General features: G+C 42.1%; 1 protein-coding gene across 4 annotated transcripts in view; it reads left to right on the forward strand.

Annotated features, from left to right (window-relative positions):
• Positions 1–541: 541 nt before the first annotated feature.
• Positions 542–18,665, forward strand: part of MYH10 (myosin heavy chain 10) — a 152,964-nt gene continuing 134,840 nt past the window's right edge. For 3 of the 4 annotated variants that reach the window (XM_054047845.1, XM_054047846.1, XM_054047847.1), the window contains exons 1-2: positions 873–951; positions 4,762–5,135. In XM_054047845.1, the coding sequence (XP_053903820.1) occupies positions 4,791–5,135 (345 nt within the window). In that variant the 5' untranslated portion in view covers positions 873–951; positions 4,762–4,790. Of the gene's footprint in view, positions 625–872; positions 952–4,761; positions 5,136–18,665 lie in introns of those variants that run through there. The other variant, XM_054047844.1, reaches the window with a different exon arrangement.

Genomic DNA, 18,665 nt, shown 5'->3' on the forward strand with positions numbered 1-18,665 from the left:
CTGCAGGGGGCGTGGATGGGGGGTGTTCCATGAAGTTCCTTGCGGAGGCGGGGGGGATTGGGGATGTTCCATGCACTTCCCTGCAGGGGGTGGGGGTGTTCCATGTGGTTCCCTGCAGGGGCGGGGATAGGGCATGTTCCATGCAGTTCCCTGCGTGCGGTGGAGGAGGGGGATTGGGGATGTTCCCTGCAGAGGGCGGGGATAAGCGGTGTTGCATGCAGTTCTCTGAGGGGGGGGGGGAATGGGCGGAGGAAAGGATTGGGGATGTTCCCTGCAGTTCCCTGCAGAGGGCGGGGATAAGCGGTGTTGCATGCAATTCCCTGCAGGGGGCGGGGATGCCGGGGGGGGGGGGGGGAGGAAGGATTGGGGATGTTCCCTGCAGTTCCCTGCAGGGGGCGGGGATAGGGGTTTTTCTAATGCCCCCCCCCCCCCCCCCCCCCCCCCATAGACAGACAGCGCTCAGCTCCTTGCCCCAGCCCAAGGTAGCAGGAGCACTCCCAGCCTCAGGCATTGCAACCCTTCTCACGTGCCATCCCACACTGCTCTCAAGCTTTTTGCCCAGGAGCCTAGGTGGGATCTCTGCGGCCCACCGATGTGGCTGACAGGAGTGAAGACCACCATTGGGTATGAATTTTTGCCTTGATAGGCAGGTAGAACAGTGGGGAGGGGCCAGGGAGGAGGCGGGTTTTGGATGGTAGCTTGTGGAGGTTGCTATGGCCCTAACCGGAGATGGGTTGCGAAGCGAGCCAATGGCCGTACGTGCTTCCTGTGATGGACATGAGAGATAGCCAATGGGTGATGCTGTAGAGTGGGTGGGCGGGCCTTGTTCGGGGGTTAGCGGGAGGGGGTCGCGCGGTGGCGCTAAAGGAGCCCCGAGGAGGGGGTGTAGTGGGGAGTGTGCTGAGGAGTCGGGCGGGAGGCGCCAGCTCCGGGGATACGGAGCGTCTGTAGGTGAGGGGCCATGCCAGGGGACTTCGGTTAGTGGGGCCGGACTGTCCGTCCCCTCATTGTTCGGGGCTTGGCGGAGTAGGGCGAGGGGGGTGCGGCCCCTGTGTGGGGGTGTCTGTGGGCCCCCCTCAGTGTGGGAGGCAGGGTGCAGCCCTGATCTTCGCCGCGTATAGCCCCCCCCGGATCTGGGGGAGGGTGTATGTGGGGAGCGGGGGGCGTGCAGCCGACCGCCCTCCCGGCTCTGTGGTGGGTGCGCCCCCCCCCCCCGGCTCTTTCCCGCCTGCGGGGTGGGCGTGCGGCTGAGCCTGGGCTCGCTGTGGGGAGGGGGCGGCAGGGCGGGGGTGGCGGTGGCACGGGAGACAAAGACCCTGCTTGATCGTTGCAGCCCACTTTACCCGGAGCGGAGCTGCCTTGAGCTACAGCCTCCCCCTTCACCGGCCCCTGTTTGGGGGGGCTGCACCCCCGTGCGGGTCTCTTCTCCCCACCCCTCGGCTCCTTCTCCTGAGCCTCTGTGCTGAGGCTCCTGTCTGTATCGATCACACAAAGGTGGCCATTTTCCCCATCTCCTCCCTTCTGCAGCCTTGACTAGTGGCTTGCCAGCCTGCCAGAGGCATGGGGGGAGTCGCTGCTGAAAGGAGAGGGCTGCGGTGATGGCAGTGTCTGATTTGAGGCTGAGGAGGCCCCTTTGGGGGTGGGGTGGGGTCCCGTTCTGCGGGTGGGGCGAAATACTTGCGTTGTGATGCACCAGTGGGTCTGAGCGTATCTTAGATCATGTTCCTCCCTCTTTTTTTGGGCGGGGGGGGGGCATGGATGGATGGAGGGTGGGTGGGGTGAAGCGGCCAGTGGGCCTTAGTGCTGTTAAATGGGATCCAAACATCAAGGGATTGGCAAGATGCAATGCTGTGAACATGCGAGGCCATAGAGTGGGTGGAGTGTTTTGTCCGCAACCCCAAAGAAAATGGTCCAAGTCTGGAGCTTGCTCTTTTGTCCTTTAGTGTCCGGGCTAGTTAAAAACTGCAGCCTGCTGCCTTATCACTTCATTCTGAAGCCATTGTTTGATTAATGCTTAAATCAGAAAAGTAGCTTGAACTGTGAAATTGACTCTTGCTGGCTTTAGCATTATATTTATGAAAAATAATGTACCTCTAGGTAGTGAATGAGGTTCTTCTTACAAATTCCTGTCCTTGGAAATGCCAAGGCTCCACTGAATGATGCCACTCCCCACCTCTGCTGGTGCTCTTTGCTCTTTTATTTTGTTAACCTTTTATTTAGAACTGTAATATGCGTGGGATTATGTACTAGCATCTTAATTGTGAGAACTGGAGTTCTGCATGGTGAAATGGTATAATTATGAAAGTGGATTTTAATTTATCTTCCCCCTAAATAATACTGTCTAGCAAAAAGCCCTCATTAAGGCAAAGCACAATATATCTGGCTTCCGTAGGGGTATCCTTATTGTGGCAACCTGGCATTGTCCTGAGTAACTGGGTCACATCTGTGCATTGAGGACAGAAAATGAAAAATGACCATTAATGGTCTGTACTCTTAATATTTAATACACAGATTTGATTCTTAGTATGAACTAGTTCATATACTCTTTGGGAGTAAATCTAATGCTTCAACTTCTAGCCCTTAATTTTACTAATAAACAATCTTTTTGTTATTGTATTAATTTGACTAGGTAATAGAGTCCCAAAACCACTCAGTTTTTCACTAAAAAAACAAGCATGTGAAACCGATCCTAATTCAGATTATAAATGATAAATTTTTATGGAAGACAATTTGCCAGTCAGACTTCTTGACAGTGAGAGAGTGCCTCACACTGGATGGAAGCTAGGTTTTATAATATGAAGATATCTGCAGCATCAAGTAATAATCTAGAATTACAAAGATGACTAGCTTTTTGGATTTGGACGGAAGGCTCTACAAGTAACTAGCACTCTGAATGGTTTAGTAATTTGTTATTCCTTGCTGAGGTAAAGAATCAGATGGAGCTCCTGCAGTCATTTGGAGTCACCTCTAACTCTCTTCTTTTCTTCTCCATGGATTTTTCTCCCAGAAGCTTCTTCCAATAAATTCAGCTGTTATTGCTGTAATCAATACTTGATCTGATGATGCAGAATTAAGCCATTCTGTAGTAAATGGAGCAGATTGCTTCACAGCCCTCTGGTGGGTTGAATGACCTCATGCTTGCTTTGCATTAGTTGTGTTGAACAGTTTATCAAACTGACATGCTGTAGATGTAGACATTAGTATTGTACTTAAGTATTTAATTGAATGCTCACTTGAGGGTGGATGAGTTGTAAGACTTCCATCTGAATGCATGCTATAGCATAAAAAGTGGCGAATACACAGTTAGCTTCAAACACAGGATTTTTCAAATGTTTAGATTGCCAAACTACAGATTTCTCAATGGATTAATGCTCTAAATGCTTGGAAAACAGTTATAAATTTACCATGAAATAGTTCTGATGAATAAAACAAGATATATAGTGACCCAAACGCTTTGTATGTAGTGAAAATTCAGATTTCTTTTTTTTTTTTTAAGGATAGGGAAAAGCCATTAGGCCCAACCTCCCTACTCTCAAGTGCTTAAAGATAACCAAACTGTACATTTTGGGAGTTCTTAATCAAATACACCTCTACCTCGATGTAACGTTAAAAATCTTACCGTGTTATAGGTGAAACCGCGTTATATCGAACTTGCTTTGATCCGCCGGAGTGCGCAGCGCGCCCCACCCCCCCCAAGAGCACTGCTTTACCGCGTTATATCCAAATTGGTGTTATATCAGGTCACGTTATATCGGGGTAGAGGTGTAGATGCAACTGTCCTTGCGGCTGTTGGTCACATTTACTAGTCTAATGGATGAGAGATGGGAATCAAATGAAATACTTGAGACATTTTGGTATTTTGTCTTCTCTCAGTTGTATGAGAATTGATTAAGAAATGTATTCAATTTTTATTACATTTTATACTTACACAGGTTTTATGATACAAGGTGTTTGTTGGAAACATTTAAAACATAATAGCACCTACCGTTTGCAGCTGGAATTGATGGAAAGTAAAACCATGATAAATCTGATCTGCTTTCAGAAAGAATACAACGAGTGGCTATATGATGTGTAAAAACCCAAAACATATAAAGTTCTTATCTCTCAAGGAAAATTCTCTTTGTAATCAGTGTTTTTAGTCTAACTTATCTGATTTCACTGCTCATTTTTGTTTGGATGATGTATTGAGAACCAGCTATGTGCTGCACAGAACAAATAAAGTGGTGCTTTCCTTTGACTACTATTTCAGTACTCTTTACAGTACCTCTGGGCAAACACGTATTAAATCTGGTGTTTCAGGTTGCAGGAAACAGATCAGTGTATATCATAGGGCTGTTGTGCAGACAAATACACTAAAGAATTTAAAGTGTTTTCAGATCTACTGGTAAAAATTATTATACAAAAACTAGATATTATTATTATTTATTTTATTATCATCCTTGCTTTGCAGACTTGGTATGTACAGTAAAGAGACCCCCTGCACTATTCCCCTCCTATATAAATGTCTCCCTACTGCTCTATTTATGAATGTGATTTTTAACTTGTATAGAGCAGGACCTTTTAGTCAGGGTATGACCTTGTTTAAACTACTAACTTGATAAGTAGCATCAGGATTCTTTATATAAGTAGTATCCCTACTAGGTATCCAATTTAATATGCCGATTAGCCACTTCTTTTTATATGTTAAATGGTTTAACTATGAAATAATCGCAAACTGTGTACAGTACCAGTGACTGACATACCTTTTCTCCATCTAACAAGGTGAATGCTAGTGGACACCTCTATTTACAATGGCGCAGAGGTCTGGACAGGAAGATCCAGAGAGGTATCTCTTTGTGGATAGGGCTGTAATCTACAACCCTGCTACCCAGGCTGACTGGACTGCTAAAAAACTGGTATGGATTCCTTCTGAGCGCCATGGCTTTGAGGCAGCCAGCATCAAGGAGGAAAGAGGAGATGAAGTGTTGGTTGAACTGGCAGAGAACGGAAAGAAAGCAATGGTCAACAAAGATGATATTCAGAAGATGAATCCCCCCAAGTTCTCTAAAGTGGAAGATATGGCGGAATTAACCTGCTTAAATGAAGCCTCTGTATTGCATAATTTGAAGGACCGATACTACTCTGGACTCATCTATGTAAGTATTGGCCATTAAATTCTCCTCTATGGGAAAATTAATATGGTTGCTAATTTAGACTGAATTAATCAACTGCTTCATTTGTTTAAAAAATGAAGAGGAGGAGGTGGGTATAGACTTCGGACTGGATTTTGATAACCTAAAGCGTAAACTTTTTTCTGTCCGAGTACAGAATGCTTGGGACAGGGACTCTTAGCTACTTTATGTATTGATTAGCAAGTGCTACCATTATACAAAGAATAATTTTTGTATACAATTTTGTATATATTTGTATACAATAATTAAAATACTGCTGCAAGTATTAGCTAGCTATAATTAAGGGCCACTTAGCGATAGAATGTCAAATGGCCATCTCAATGTTTCGCTCATACTATCTAGTTAAGCATGTCCAAGGCAAATGCTTTAACTGACAAGTGAACAGCATCAACTGACTAGAAAGATTTTATAATCTTAACGTCAACAAATTGCCATTGTTTAATATAGTACATGAATGAGCAGATAACTTGCTTTAACTTAGCTAGCTGTACATTAAAGAAGGTAATGAGAGGTTATCATATCTTTATGAATTCCCACCGCTTTCCAACTATATTATTTAATTTCTTTTTTGGAATCTTGTATCAGCGTAGTGAGCCAGGAAAGAATGTATTGTGCTTAAAATAAACCAATAGATAAAGTTCTCTTCTCAATGGGTTGGAAATAGAAAATGAAACATCTAACTTATCACCATCTTCCTCTGGAATGAGAAATTGCAAAGCTATTGCTGCCTCTTGATGAAATAAAACAGGGTCAATGTTGATTGAAGGTCTGTGGCAGTACAGTAAGAGTGGCTCCTTGCCATATCTCTGCTCTTGGCAAATGAATTACATAGTCGCTTGCTGAGTCAGAGTATCATCATCATCATCTACAACTAGGTTCTTTGTCCTAAAAGAAATGGTAACATCTGCCTAAATATTTGACTCAGTATGGTAAACATTTGTTCCAAAGAATTAAACTCAATCTCTTCAATTTCTCGCGTGTACATTGAGTAGGTTAGCTATAGGACATATTGCCTACCCAGTTAATATGAATGCTTAAAGAGGAGAGTTTTTTTCTCAGTCTAGCCATTGCTAATATGTTGATTATATTTCTTTATTTAGTGGCTCACTCACACTATTTACTTGTATTCATTTGTAAACTGTCTATACTGAAGATGGTGGTTTTAGTGGAAGGGAGACCCTTAAGAAAAATAGCTCAGTGAAACTTACTCTTGGAATGCCTCACATTAGTTTATAACTAAAATTAATTAGATGCTCAGGATTAGGATGGAAAAAATAAAACTGAGTATAGACAAGTTTGAGAACTAAATGCTTAGTTTATATATTGTCTGTCCACAGTATCAAAGCAAACTCTAGTGTGAGTACTCAGACAGCAAATATAGATATGAGCTGCTTATGATGATAAAGCTGAGAACCTGTCACTTTCTTGTTTAAATAGATGTTGCGGTGATGTGAAACACTGTAATTCTGCACTAAATTTAAAAATAACACTTCTCTATGTAAACGCAACTATTAAATGAAATCCTATGCGACTTGTATGTGGTTGCTATACCTATGCTTCATCTACATCCAAAAAAGGTGCTTTCTTGTCTTTTCAATAATCCTAACCATTGATGCTGACTCTAAAACTGGTGTGACATTCCCAGGGTACAGCCTGGACTGTTAAACAGTGGTGTCCCCTTAACTCTCTAGCCTGGAGTGCTTTTTACACTGCTTTGGTGTGAACAGCCACCACTCTGGTGTGAACAGCCACCACTCCGGTCCTGCTCATACACAGGCACTAGCATCTAAAATCACTCCCAGCTGAATACATGAATACTCTCCCAGCCACTCATGAACTGCGTATGGGGGTGACACCTGCAAGTTCTTAGTCCCAGCCTGGACCCCAGAAATGCATGTCTTGTACTGCACAGTACCCTTCTGGATAGTACAAGCTCATAGTAAGGCCATCATTTCAATGAAGGAAAATGATTATGCACCAACCTTGCTGTCTTAAGTGGAGTTTCCAAAACATTTTGATCTGAACATACACTGGATTACATAAAACATAAAATAAGCTTCTTAACTACAGAAAGATATATTTTAAGTGAATCCGAGTGATAAGGCATAAAAGTTAGAATTGGTTACAAAAGAAATAAAAAGATAATTCCTAAACTTTAACTTGTATTTTTAACACACTAATAAGATTTAAAGCAAGTATCTTTTACCACAGGCTGGATTTCCTTTCAGTCAGGGGCTGCCCCACCCCACAGTTCAGAGTCCTTCAGGTGTTTGTTTGATGTCATGAGCAGAGAGATGGGAGGAAAAGAGGTGAAGTCAAGTGTCTTGCTCCCCCTTTAACTTAATTTCTTATGCTAGAAATATCCTTGCTGAGTCATAGTGACACGTAGTCTCTTGTGGATGTGAGGTTTAAAATGTTTCTGTGATGTAATGTACTTTTTTTTTGTTTTGTTTATACCCTTCCCATTGCTGAAAAATGGCTGCATAAGTTGGTGATTGCTCTTTAATACTGATTGTGGTGCTAGTGCATCTTTGTCTCGGAAAAAGTGGTTTAGACCTGCTTGTCTTAACTTTGGAGCATGTTCTAAATAGTGAAACATAATCTAATCTAATCACTTCTGATACAGTGTTGCTACACACATTTTACCAGGACAACAATATTCAGCAGATTGAGTTTTCAAATGGTCTTTCACATGGCATGCTTGATACAAAATTTTATCATAGTCTTGTAAAAGTGATGACCATAATATTATAGTTAGGGCTCTACAAAATTCAGACATGAAAATGAATCTCTGGCCATGAAATCTGGTCTTTTGTGTGCTTTTATCCACTACTATATAGAATTCACAGGGGAGACCAGCATTTCTCAAACTGGGAGTCCTGACCCAAAAGGGAGTTGCAGGGGGGTCGCAAGGTTATTTTAAAGGGGTCACGGTATTGCCACCCTTACTTTTGTGCTGCTGCCTTCAGAGCTGGGTGGCCAGAGAGGTGGCTACTGACTGAGGACCCAGCTCTGCATGCAGCAGCCTAGAAGTAAGCGTGGCAATATCCTATACCATGCCATCCTTACTTATGTGCTGCTGCTGGCAGCTGCTTTGCCTTCAGAGCTGGGCTCCTACCACCATCAGCAGCAGTGCAGAAGTAAAGGTAGCTGTACACCCCCCCCACCCCCTCCCCACACACACAATAACCTTGTGATCCCCTTCCCCCAGCCCCACAAGTCCTCTTTGGGTCAAGACCCCTACAATTACAACACCTGAAATTTCAGATTTAAATAGCTGAAACAATGAAATTTAAAATTTTTAAAAGCCTATGACTGTGAAATTCACCAGAATGGACTGTGAATTTGGGCCCTAACTATAGACTGTCACAACTGGACTTTGCTATCAAGACTTTAGGAGCCACATAATAATAATAATAATTAATAATTCTAGAAAGATCTCGATACAATAACTTCTTTCAATTTGGAGAGAAGAGTTGGGATCAAGATGATACTGCAGTTTCATAGGGGTGGACTGAAGGCCTGAGTTAAGAAGGGAGCCTTGCTTGAGGGATGCTCTGCTTGTCCAAGAGCAGTATTTTTTTGTTAATCTCTTAGCTGAAGTAGATTGAGTCAAACATGAGTGTGCTTGCTCAAGCATTGAGTATTTACTGGAATATTGGCATAAACAGGAGCAAATGCTAGTGGTGGAGAGGAGAAGCTCAAGAACTGGGCCTTGTAGAACTCATAGAGGTACAGTTCTGGTGTAGAGGAAGAGTCAAACCCCAGTTTGGTCAGATTAGCTGAATATCAAAGATCAGAGGTATGCCAAGAAGACACAAGATGCATTTATAGTTATGGAGGAGAAGGGGCTGCTCTGAGCTCAAAATGAATGTTGTTTTTTAAACTGGCCAATTTGACCACAAAAAGCAGACTTCATGTCATACTTCATACAAGTGCATGAGATGTCTGTCATTTTAAACAAACTTGTCAGTGTGTAATTTATGGATACCCTCACAGGAAGTAGAGGATAAAGAGCTGTCAATTAGAGTAGTAGTACATATAACCACCTCAGTCTATTTTGCTTCCTTTGTAGGAAGTTGTACAGAGGGTCTGGACCTTTGCTAATAAGTAATAGTTTGGCAAGAGTAGCTGCTTGGGGGAGCCAAGATGGTGTATGAAAGGTTAAGACTTTGAAAAGTGGCCACTGATCATTGTTAAAGGTTTTCTGTTCCTCAGTGAACCATCTCCTAGAAGATGGAGAATACAGTGTGGGTTGATAGAGAACTTTTATCTTTGTATCTTCCTAAAAACTGAGGAGAGAATGTAAAAAGCATGCCAATGGAGTAGGAGAGGTGCTGATTAAGTTTGCAGATGATACCAAACTGGGAGGGATTGCAACTGCTTTGGAGGACAGGGTCATAATTCAAAATGATCTGGACAAATTGGAGAAATGGTCTGAGGTAAACAGGATGAAGTTTAACAAAGACAAATGCAAAGTGCTCCACTTAGGAAAGAACAATCAGTTTCACACGTACAGAATGGGAAGAGACTGTCTAGATTGTTACATTCTCTCCTCAGTTTTTAAGAAGATACAAAGATAAGTTCTCTATCAACCCACACTGTATTCTCCATCTTCTAGGAGATGGTTCACTGAGGAACAGAAAACCTTTAACAATGATCAGTGGCCACTTTTCAAAGTCTTAACCTTTCATACACCATCTTGGCTCCCCCAAGCAGCTACTCTTGCCAAACTATTACTTATTAGCAAAGGTCCAGACCCTCTGTACAACTTCCTACAAAGGAAGCAAAATAGACTGTCTAGGAAGGAGTACAGGAGAAAGGGAACTAGGGGTTATAGTGGACCACAAGCTAAATATGAGTCAACTGTGTGATGCTGTTGCAAAAAAAAAGCAAACTTGATTCTGGGATGTTTTAACAAGTGTGTTGGGAGCAAGACACAAGAAGTCATTCTTCCGCTCTACTCTGCTCTGGTTAGGCCTCAGCTGGAGTATTGTGTTCAGTTCTGGGCATCGCATTTCAAGAAAAAATTGGAGAGGGTCCAGAGAAGAGCAACAAGAATGATTAAAGGTCTTGAGAACATGACCTATGAAGGAAGGCTGAAAGAACTGGGTTTGTTTAGTTTGGAAAAGAGAAGACTGAGAGGGGACATGGTAGCAGTTTTTAGGTATCTAAAAGGGTGTCATAAGGAGGAGGGAGAAAACTTGTTCACCTTAGCCTCTAAGGATAGAACAAGAAGCAATGGGCTTAAACTGCAGCAAGGGAGGTCTAGGTTGGACATTAGGAAAAAGTTCCTAACTGTCAGGGTGGTTAAACACTGGAATAAATTGCCTAGGGAGGTTGTGGCATCTCCATCTCTGGAGATATTTAAGAGTAGGTTAGATAAATGTCTATCAGGGATGGTCTAGACAGTATTTGGTCCTGCCATGAGGGCAGGGGACTGAACTTGATGACCTCTCGAGGTCCCTTCCAGTCCTAGAATCTATGATCTCAAGAGCAAGGAATTCTGATAGTTTCACTTGGGAAAAGGGAATTGCTTTCAAGGATGTAAGATGAGCTGCTTTTGCTCTCGGAGGCCTGGCATATGTTAGTTATGCTGGCATAGCTAAATATGCTAGGAGTGTGGGGTGGGGGGGAGGAGGAGGGGGATTGTGAGGCAGCCCCCCAGGTAAGAATGGAGCACCCAGATCAGCAGAAAAGAGCAGTAGGAGCTGAGGATCCCTGGACCTGATCTGCTGACTGCACTCTTTCCCCCTCACCTCTGCTTTTAAAGAAATTGCTTGACTACAGACCTTCCTTTGGTATTCCACACTTCCACTTCAGAGGAGAAATAACTTTGTCATCTCCTCCCAGAATTGATACCAGCTGCACAGTTTCTTCTGTGGCATTTGCTTAAAATGTGTGTGTAGCTGAAACTCTAATGTAGCCAGATATGTTGACTAACTCGAACTCCTCAAGAGCTGGATTTCTATATTCAGACTTCCCCGTCCATGAAAGTACCATTACTAGATCCTAGGAGTCAAATCCTCTTCTTTCACCTTATCCCACCTAGCCGTGAGTACAGCCTTCTAGGAATCTGGGCCATCTGACTATTTTTTTAGCTTTATCCGCAGGTAAGAACAGGTTTGGAGCTTCCCTTCCAGCCAAATGGTCTCCCATTTTATAGTAACTCTTTTCTGTTTGGTGGGGTTAACCTCTTCCTTACCTGTACTTTGGGGATGGATTTTTCCCACTTTGTTTGCTCTTCCAGGGACTCCGCTGCATTTCCCTATCCAGCAAAGTGCTCTTAATGATCCTTTGGTGTGGTCCCTTATGGTGCAGCACCATGGAGACCTCTCAAAGGCCCTTAGCTCCCTTTCAGTGTTTGCTAACTATCTGTTTCTGCAGTTTTAGATCAAATGGGTTGCCTGTCACTCTTGCATCCTCATTTTCTTCGGTGCAAATAGTTGATCTTGTGCCTATCCTGCTTCTCAGTGTGATGGTTCTCTAGGACCTGTGCTTATGCTTACCAGGAAGAGTATTCTTCTTGGTGGGTACTGTACAGATAGGTTGGGGATCTTTCTAAAAGATTTCTGATTTGAACAAGTTTCTTGTTTGGAACTCCTCCAAGCTCTAGAATATTGCCCTACCCTTGCGAACACACACTTACACTTACACTTGAGCCCTTAAAAAGTGGTGTGCCTCTCAGTCCCTGCACATCTCTTCAGGATGCCACCCCAGAAATGGAGCCTGCTTATCAAGTGTCTAGCTGACCTCCACTCACAGCATTCAGTAACCTGTAGCTTCTGACAAGAATTATGTTGGAGGTCTTCAAAATAGTATTTCTCATGGATTTTGTGACCATTCTGATTTTTGTTGGTTGTGGGTTGTTTGTTTTTAACAGTAAAGTGAATGTTTCCCTTCGGTGTGGGGTGGGGTTTGATATCTGAATAATAAGTGTAAGGGTTAATGGTTAGAACACGTTTCTTACCATGCCTATGAAGTTAGACCTTGTCCTTTGCTCAGAATGCTATGTAGTATTTTAGGCCAGAAGATGTTAGAGGAAAAGTTATTGAAAGTAGTGGAAATGTGAAAAGATCTGATTTGAGGGGATGGGGAGAGAGGGAGGCAAAGGTTGCAGGTAGCTTTAAGGATCTGACTTGCATTAGACTGTTAAGGGTAGATGAAGAAGGAGAAATAACACTGGTCTACAATTTTTGAGAAGTCGTCTGCTTCAGAGATAAAATGTGCTATTTATTATGTATTTTGATGTGCTGAATTCAAATATGACAATTAAAACTGGCTACTGTTTCTAAGATATTTAAGTTTTTACATTTTATGTCTATGTATATTTTGTAGATAGTAGAGTTTTAATCATAAATTGAAAACCTAGGTCTTTTCATGTGTTTATGGTTGCTTTACATGATATTTCACCTGTCCTGTTTATGTAACACTTTAAAAATCAGCAAAAGGGTTATATAAATAGAATTTATTATGAAACAAAAGGCAAAAAACTATTATGTACATAGTTTAGTTTAGTCCTATTCAGTGTCTACTCGGCGCTTCTTGGCTTGTCTCTTGTATTCATTAAATGGAGCATCTCTTGTCACGGTCCAGCAATAGTCTGCAAGCATTGATGGGCTCCATTTGCCCTGATAGCGTTTCTCCATTGTTGCAATGTTCTGGTGAAATCGCTCGTCGCTCACTGCTCCGCAGTTCGGTGGAAAAAATCTAGATGAGAGTGCAAAAAATGTATCTTTAGTGACATGTTTCAACCAAGGCTTTTGTATGCCTTGAGGTTTTCCACCAACAACCTGTAGTTGTCTGCCTTGTTGTTTCTGAGAAAATTTATTGCCACTAACTGGAAGGCTTTCCATGCCGTCTTTTCCTTGCCAGTCCACTCTTTCTTCTTTGACACACCTTTCCCAACTGGAGGCACCATGCAGAAGTAACAATTGCTGGTCTGATCTGTTGGCTCTCTCCAAATCATTGGCACTGCAAAAGCCATAGATTTCCTTTTCCTGTTCAACCACTGGTGAAGATTTGTTGCACAAGTGTTGCAGCATATGTGTGGGGCCCACCTCTTGTCCTGATCTCCAATTTTGCAGCCAAAATAAAGGTGATAGGCTTTCTTAACCATAGTGGTAATACTGCGCTTTTGTGATGCAAAAGTCACTTCACCACAAACATAGCAGAAGTTATCTGCACTGTTCACACAAGTATGAGGCATCTCTGCTCGCTTTGGCTAAACAGAAATGTGTCCCTTTGCAAAATCAAACACTGACAAATAAGAGAGCACGACACTGTATGATTTCTAGAGCTGATATAGGGCAATTTCATCAGCAGAGTGATGTAAGATTCGTTATGATTACATCATCCATGACTTCTAGGAATAACATGATGCAATTCATATCATGGATGACTCAATACCAGCTTCAGATTACATCATTCATTGTTTTGCCTAAAAAGCAAGTACTGTCCAAACCCAGTCATAGATTTATTCATAGATCCAGTCAAAGATGTATTTTAGTAATTTCTGGTTTAAATTGAGATCCCTTCCCTTCATAACTCACTTATCCTCCGTCATTCCCAAGTCAAGGGTCGTATATACTGACCCAATAGCATATCTTGAAAACTAGAGCCAATCAACAATTTTAGGCATCATTTTCGTTCTCAGTGACCCAGAATTAGTAAAGTTTGACTACATTTATTTTGGCTGTAGAGCAGTGTAATAAGTGTTATGAAGTAGGGGAAGATATTGTGAATGAGCATGATTCTACATGTGGGTGGCAAAGCAGATAATTCCTCATAACTGACTACTGGTAGTTTCTACCAAAGAAGAAACTAGGATCAGTAAACTGGACTGGAATCCTCTGTGTAGTCTGGCCGTTCCTGATGTTGGAGTGGATGTAGAATACGTAGTCCTACCTTTTTTAGACCTATCCAGTTATGTATGGAATTGCACAACTGGCTCTTATACAGAGGGGGCGCTAACTGCTTCTGCAAGCCTTATGGATTTTAATGGCCCATTCTGATTCAAGGCAGAGATCATTGCAGGATAAACACATTCTATGTGATGTGGAGAGCATACCTTAACTGAAGGAACGATTGAGAGCAACTTTAGTTGGTGAGTTTAGTGCATCCAAGCAGTTCAGCAATCAGATGGGTTAAAATAATTGAGTATTCAGACACCAGTAAGGAGTACCAGATGTGGTTGAGATGAGGACAGGTGAGGCCGCTCTTGACTAGATTAAGAGTTAGGACAATGGATAACATCAGACTGGAGAAGCTAGGCCTCAAAAATATCTACTAGGTAACTTGGGGCTTGTCTACATGACAAAGTAGTGCTGTTATAACTGGAGGCATGAATTTAAACAGCTATAGTTAAATTAGTGTAAAAGGCAGTGTTGACATGTTTGTTTCAGTTTAGCTTAAGTCAGTTAAGAACAGGGTTAACTAAAATAAGCCAGTCACTTTCTTACTTTATTTTTATTTTTAATGTCCACACATTTAAACCAGAAAAAGAGTTTGACAGTTTAAAAATTGAAGTTCCACCAGTGCAATTTTCTAGTGTTGACAAGCCTTAATTTTTCTCTGGTGCCCAGTGTAGGTGGTGGGAATATTTGAAGGCAGAATATTTGAAGTACTAGTGTAGTCTACTGATGTGCTGTTTTAAGGGAACTAAAATGAAAAAGGGGAAAAAAATATCTTTACAACAGTTACTGGGCTGAGGATCCCACTTGCTGGTGCAGAGAACTTGAACAGTGTCTGAAGCAAACATAAATATCTCTTGAAAATGAGCAGTTGGAAAACCTTCAGAAGACTTCCTACAGTTCCTTCAGGCTGGAGCTCATAAGATCAGCCAAAATCATATCAACTCTCAAGGAAAGGCAGCACAAGGAGGAGGAGTTTCTGTAACTGAATGCATATGATAGGAACCGGAAAGATCACTATATAGTGTTCTTGACCGTTGCAACTAGTGTAAGTTCGGTGGAGAAAGGGAAACACCACATTGGATAAGTTACAGTATCATTTGGAGAGGTTGTCTAACCCTTTGTAGCGGTACATGGCTCAATGCTCTACTTTAGCCACAGAAAAGCCTTTTATGCTTAAAAGGCAACTGCTGTGGCAAAGTAAATGGCAGGGTGTGCCTCTTAACCAGAGAACTTGTTTGTATAGTAGCTAGCAGAATGGAAACTCTAAGTGCTACCTCAACATTAAAAAGACAAATCTGAAACATCTTACACCTTGTCAAAGAGCATGCCTGCCCTGTAGCACCCACTTCTGGCCAGCATGCTGCTGCGAAGGCCTGCCTCAGTTTCCCCTTCACTTAGCATCCCTTAGAGTCAACACAGTCAAAACATTCCCCTTCTGGGATCCAATTTATTAAGTCTTAGTCTTTCAAAATAGAATTCAAACCAGCAGTCTTCCTTACAGTTTCATCTGGGTTCAGCCCCACCTCCCCGAGGGTCTATCTTTCTGCTTTCTGCCAAACTCCAAACGAGGTTCTGAATCTCCATAGGCATTCCCTCTGCTAACTCAGGGCCTTGCAGGATCCTTTTTAATCCCTGAAATGTCTGCAGACATCTGCCAACAACGCGCAGGTGCTTTCCCTTAAGCCCAGTTGGGCAGCAGGTAATCAGTCCACATGCACTGGATCCCACTCCCTCTTAAAGGGGCCAATCGTTTCCAACCCTTTATTGAAGAGTTGGAGATAAATGTTGAGTTTTGTCAGCAGATTTTCTGATTACTCAAGCCAGTTGGTTTAGTATATTCTAAATCTTCAAATTCAACTAAGGCTCTTCATAGCACATTTTATAAAATGGTATTTAAAGTGTAGGTTGAGGCAGGAGCCTGGATTTCACCCTTTGTGTTACAATGTACAAACCAGTTGACACTTTAAAGAAGTTTGGTTACCAATAAAACATACTAAAATGTTGAGTCATAACTTTTTCAGTCTCTGACTATGTCTATGGTAGGGAATATTTTTGTAAGATTCCCTACTAGTTCACAGGATTCTGGTTTCTTGCGTTTTTATCCCCATATTTAATTAAACCTGCTGAAAAATTTGAATGTGGCTTTTGAAAAAAGCTTGGCCACAGAAGCTTGCATTAGGGCTCCCACCAGAACCAGTGGAAATCTTTTTGTAAGAGTCTGAAGTTTAGATATTGCCAAAGGGTGAAAAATTATACAGTCTCAGCTTTATATACTTGAGGTCAACGGACAGTGATGAGGGATTCTGTAAACTTCATAGGTTTTTCTTAAACCTGTGGTAAGTTAGTGCACTTCTTGTTGGTGTCAGAAGATACCATCAAAATATGAACTTCCACACTCTGGGGTAATGATATAATGAGCTCTCTACTTGGTCACAGATTGTTTAGATAGTACCTCTTTATTGGCAAGCTTGCTATTTGAAACATAATACAGTTTCCAACTAATTCTGTGCCAGGAACCTGAGTGCTACATTATTGGATAGTTTATCATTTAGTAATTTGGATTTTGCTATACTGCTGGCTGAAGCCTTGTAAGCATCTGGAAGCATTCAGGCGCCACAATTAGTGTCCTGAAGGAGACTTTTGTATAACAAACGTCTGTCGCAGCTCTGCTTTAATGTTTGTCTTTGGAGCCTTGCCAAGATAGCCATTCCAGCATTCCTGATTTCCTTTGACTGGTACTGCCCACATCATTTTCTTCAGCAAAACAGAATTTTGTGCTACCCAAACAAGTGCCCTGTTTTGAAATTGAAAATTTAATGTTTGTGAAAAGCTGAAATTTTTTTGGTAAATCTGTATAAGCAAATACGTGCACATACTTTAAATTTATTATAGCAGGTTTTCATTATAGCCCGCTTTATCAATTGATTATAACTGGCTGAAATTTTCAGTGCGCGGTCTTTGTGCTACAGTGAGTGTTCTGAAAGCTTGAACAGAAATGGTTCATCTGTGGAGAACTAGAAGAAAGGGTAAAATACTTCCCATTAGAGGTCCTGTGTTTAGCAGTTTGTAGTCTAAATTGCCTGAGTTGGGAAAACTGAAATTAATAACATTTTCTATTGGTTAGCACCATTTCTAAGTTTCTGTTGAAACTTGTCCTTGATTTGACAGGGCCTTTTATGTTTCCAATTCTGCAGAATTGTGGTCCAGAAACCGAGCTCTTTACCTCACAAAAATCATTGTTGCAAAGAGAAACACCCAAATGTAAACAATGGAAACTTGATACAGTGATGTCTGCTCTAGTTTTTGTAGCTGGAACACAGTAGGCCCAAGCCCTTGCTTGCCCATTCCTTTTAGTAGGGTGTTCCTTCTTCAGTCTGATAATACAGATGTTGGTGTCATGCTGGTCACTTTTAAACTCCATTTAATGTGTTTGGGTTTGTGCAATAACTGCATTTTCACACCTTCAGTTTGGGTGCCAAATGCAGCACTGTCCCCTGACCAATTGCTGAAATGGTTTGAGCATTGGCTTTCTAAATCCAGGGTTATGAGTTCAATCCTTCAGGGGGCCATTTAGGGTTCTGGGGCAAAAATCTGTCTGGGGATTGGTCCTGGTTTGAGCGGGGGGTGGACTAGATGACCTCCTGAGGTCCCTTCCAACCCTGATATTCTATGATTGAGACTAGAAACCTCTTGCTTCTTCCTCCACTCCTTTCCCCACAAATTCTATAATGTAACTATACATTTTCACTGCAATATTTTGCAGTACTCTAAAAATGAGGCAATATAAAATTGACCTTGGAAGTACACTATCCCTCTAACACTATCCCTCTATCTGATATCTCCCTCAGTCATATTTGATTCAGTAAGAGCTGTTTCAGAGGGGGAGAGTTCTAGACTGTACAGAGCCTACATTCTGCTGCAATAGATTTCATGGAATCCAGTGTTCTTGCTGCAGAACATAGGTGCAATTTACTATAGAATACATGGCGGTCTGTGTTATGACTTTCTGAAGGTCCTATGCTGTGCATGCATAGTGTATCTTGCAGCATTTCCTAGGCTTAAACTATTCAGTTCAAGAATGCTGCACATGTGAGAGAGGCCATTTTAGCTTGATTGGGAAAAGTGTGTTGGAAATGACAGGTTTACGAGGGCCGCTGCACACTGTGGTTTGCAGGAAGAGGCCTCTTTAGTTCGCCATCAGAGCTTGTAATGAATTTTATCTTAATTACTGATATACTCTCAGTGTTAACCCCATTTTAAACTTTTGTCTGGGCATTTCCTTCATTGGAAATGAAGATGAACAAAAACTTGAACATCAATAACCTAAAACAAGCCAAACGCATCAAAATTCAGTTCTTAATCCACAATACTATTCTCCTGAACACATTAGCCTCTGGTCTCAATCCCAGATCTCCTCTTCCTCAGAACCTCCCTGGATTCAGACTACCTCCCTCACACCATTGCTGAATTTAGTCAGAATACCTCTGACTTAGTATCCACTCCTTTCCCTCAGCCTGTCCTGCTACATACCCAAATTAGCTGCCCTGAATTAGCCTTTTTCTGGCCCATCTTCTAACCG

The sequence above is a fragment of the Malaclemys terrapin genome, chromosome 13 (assembly GCF_027887155.1).
Source record: "Malaclemys terrapin pileata isolate rMalTer1 chromosome 13, rMalTer1.hap1, whole genome shotgun sequence".
NCBI classification, from domain to species: Eukaryota; Metazoa; Chordata; order Testudines; family Emydidae; genus Malaclemys; species Malaclemys terrapin.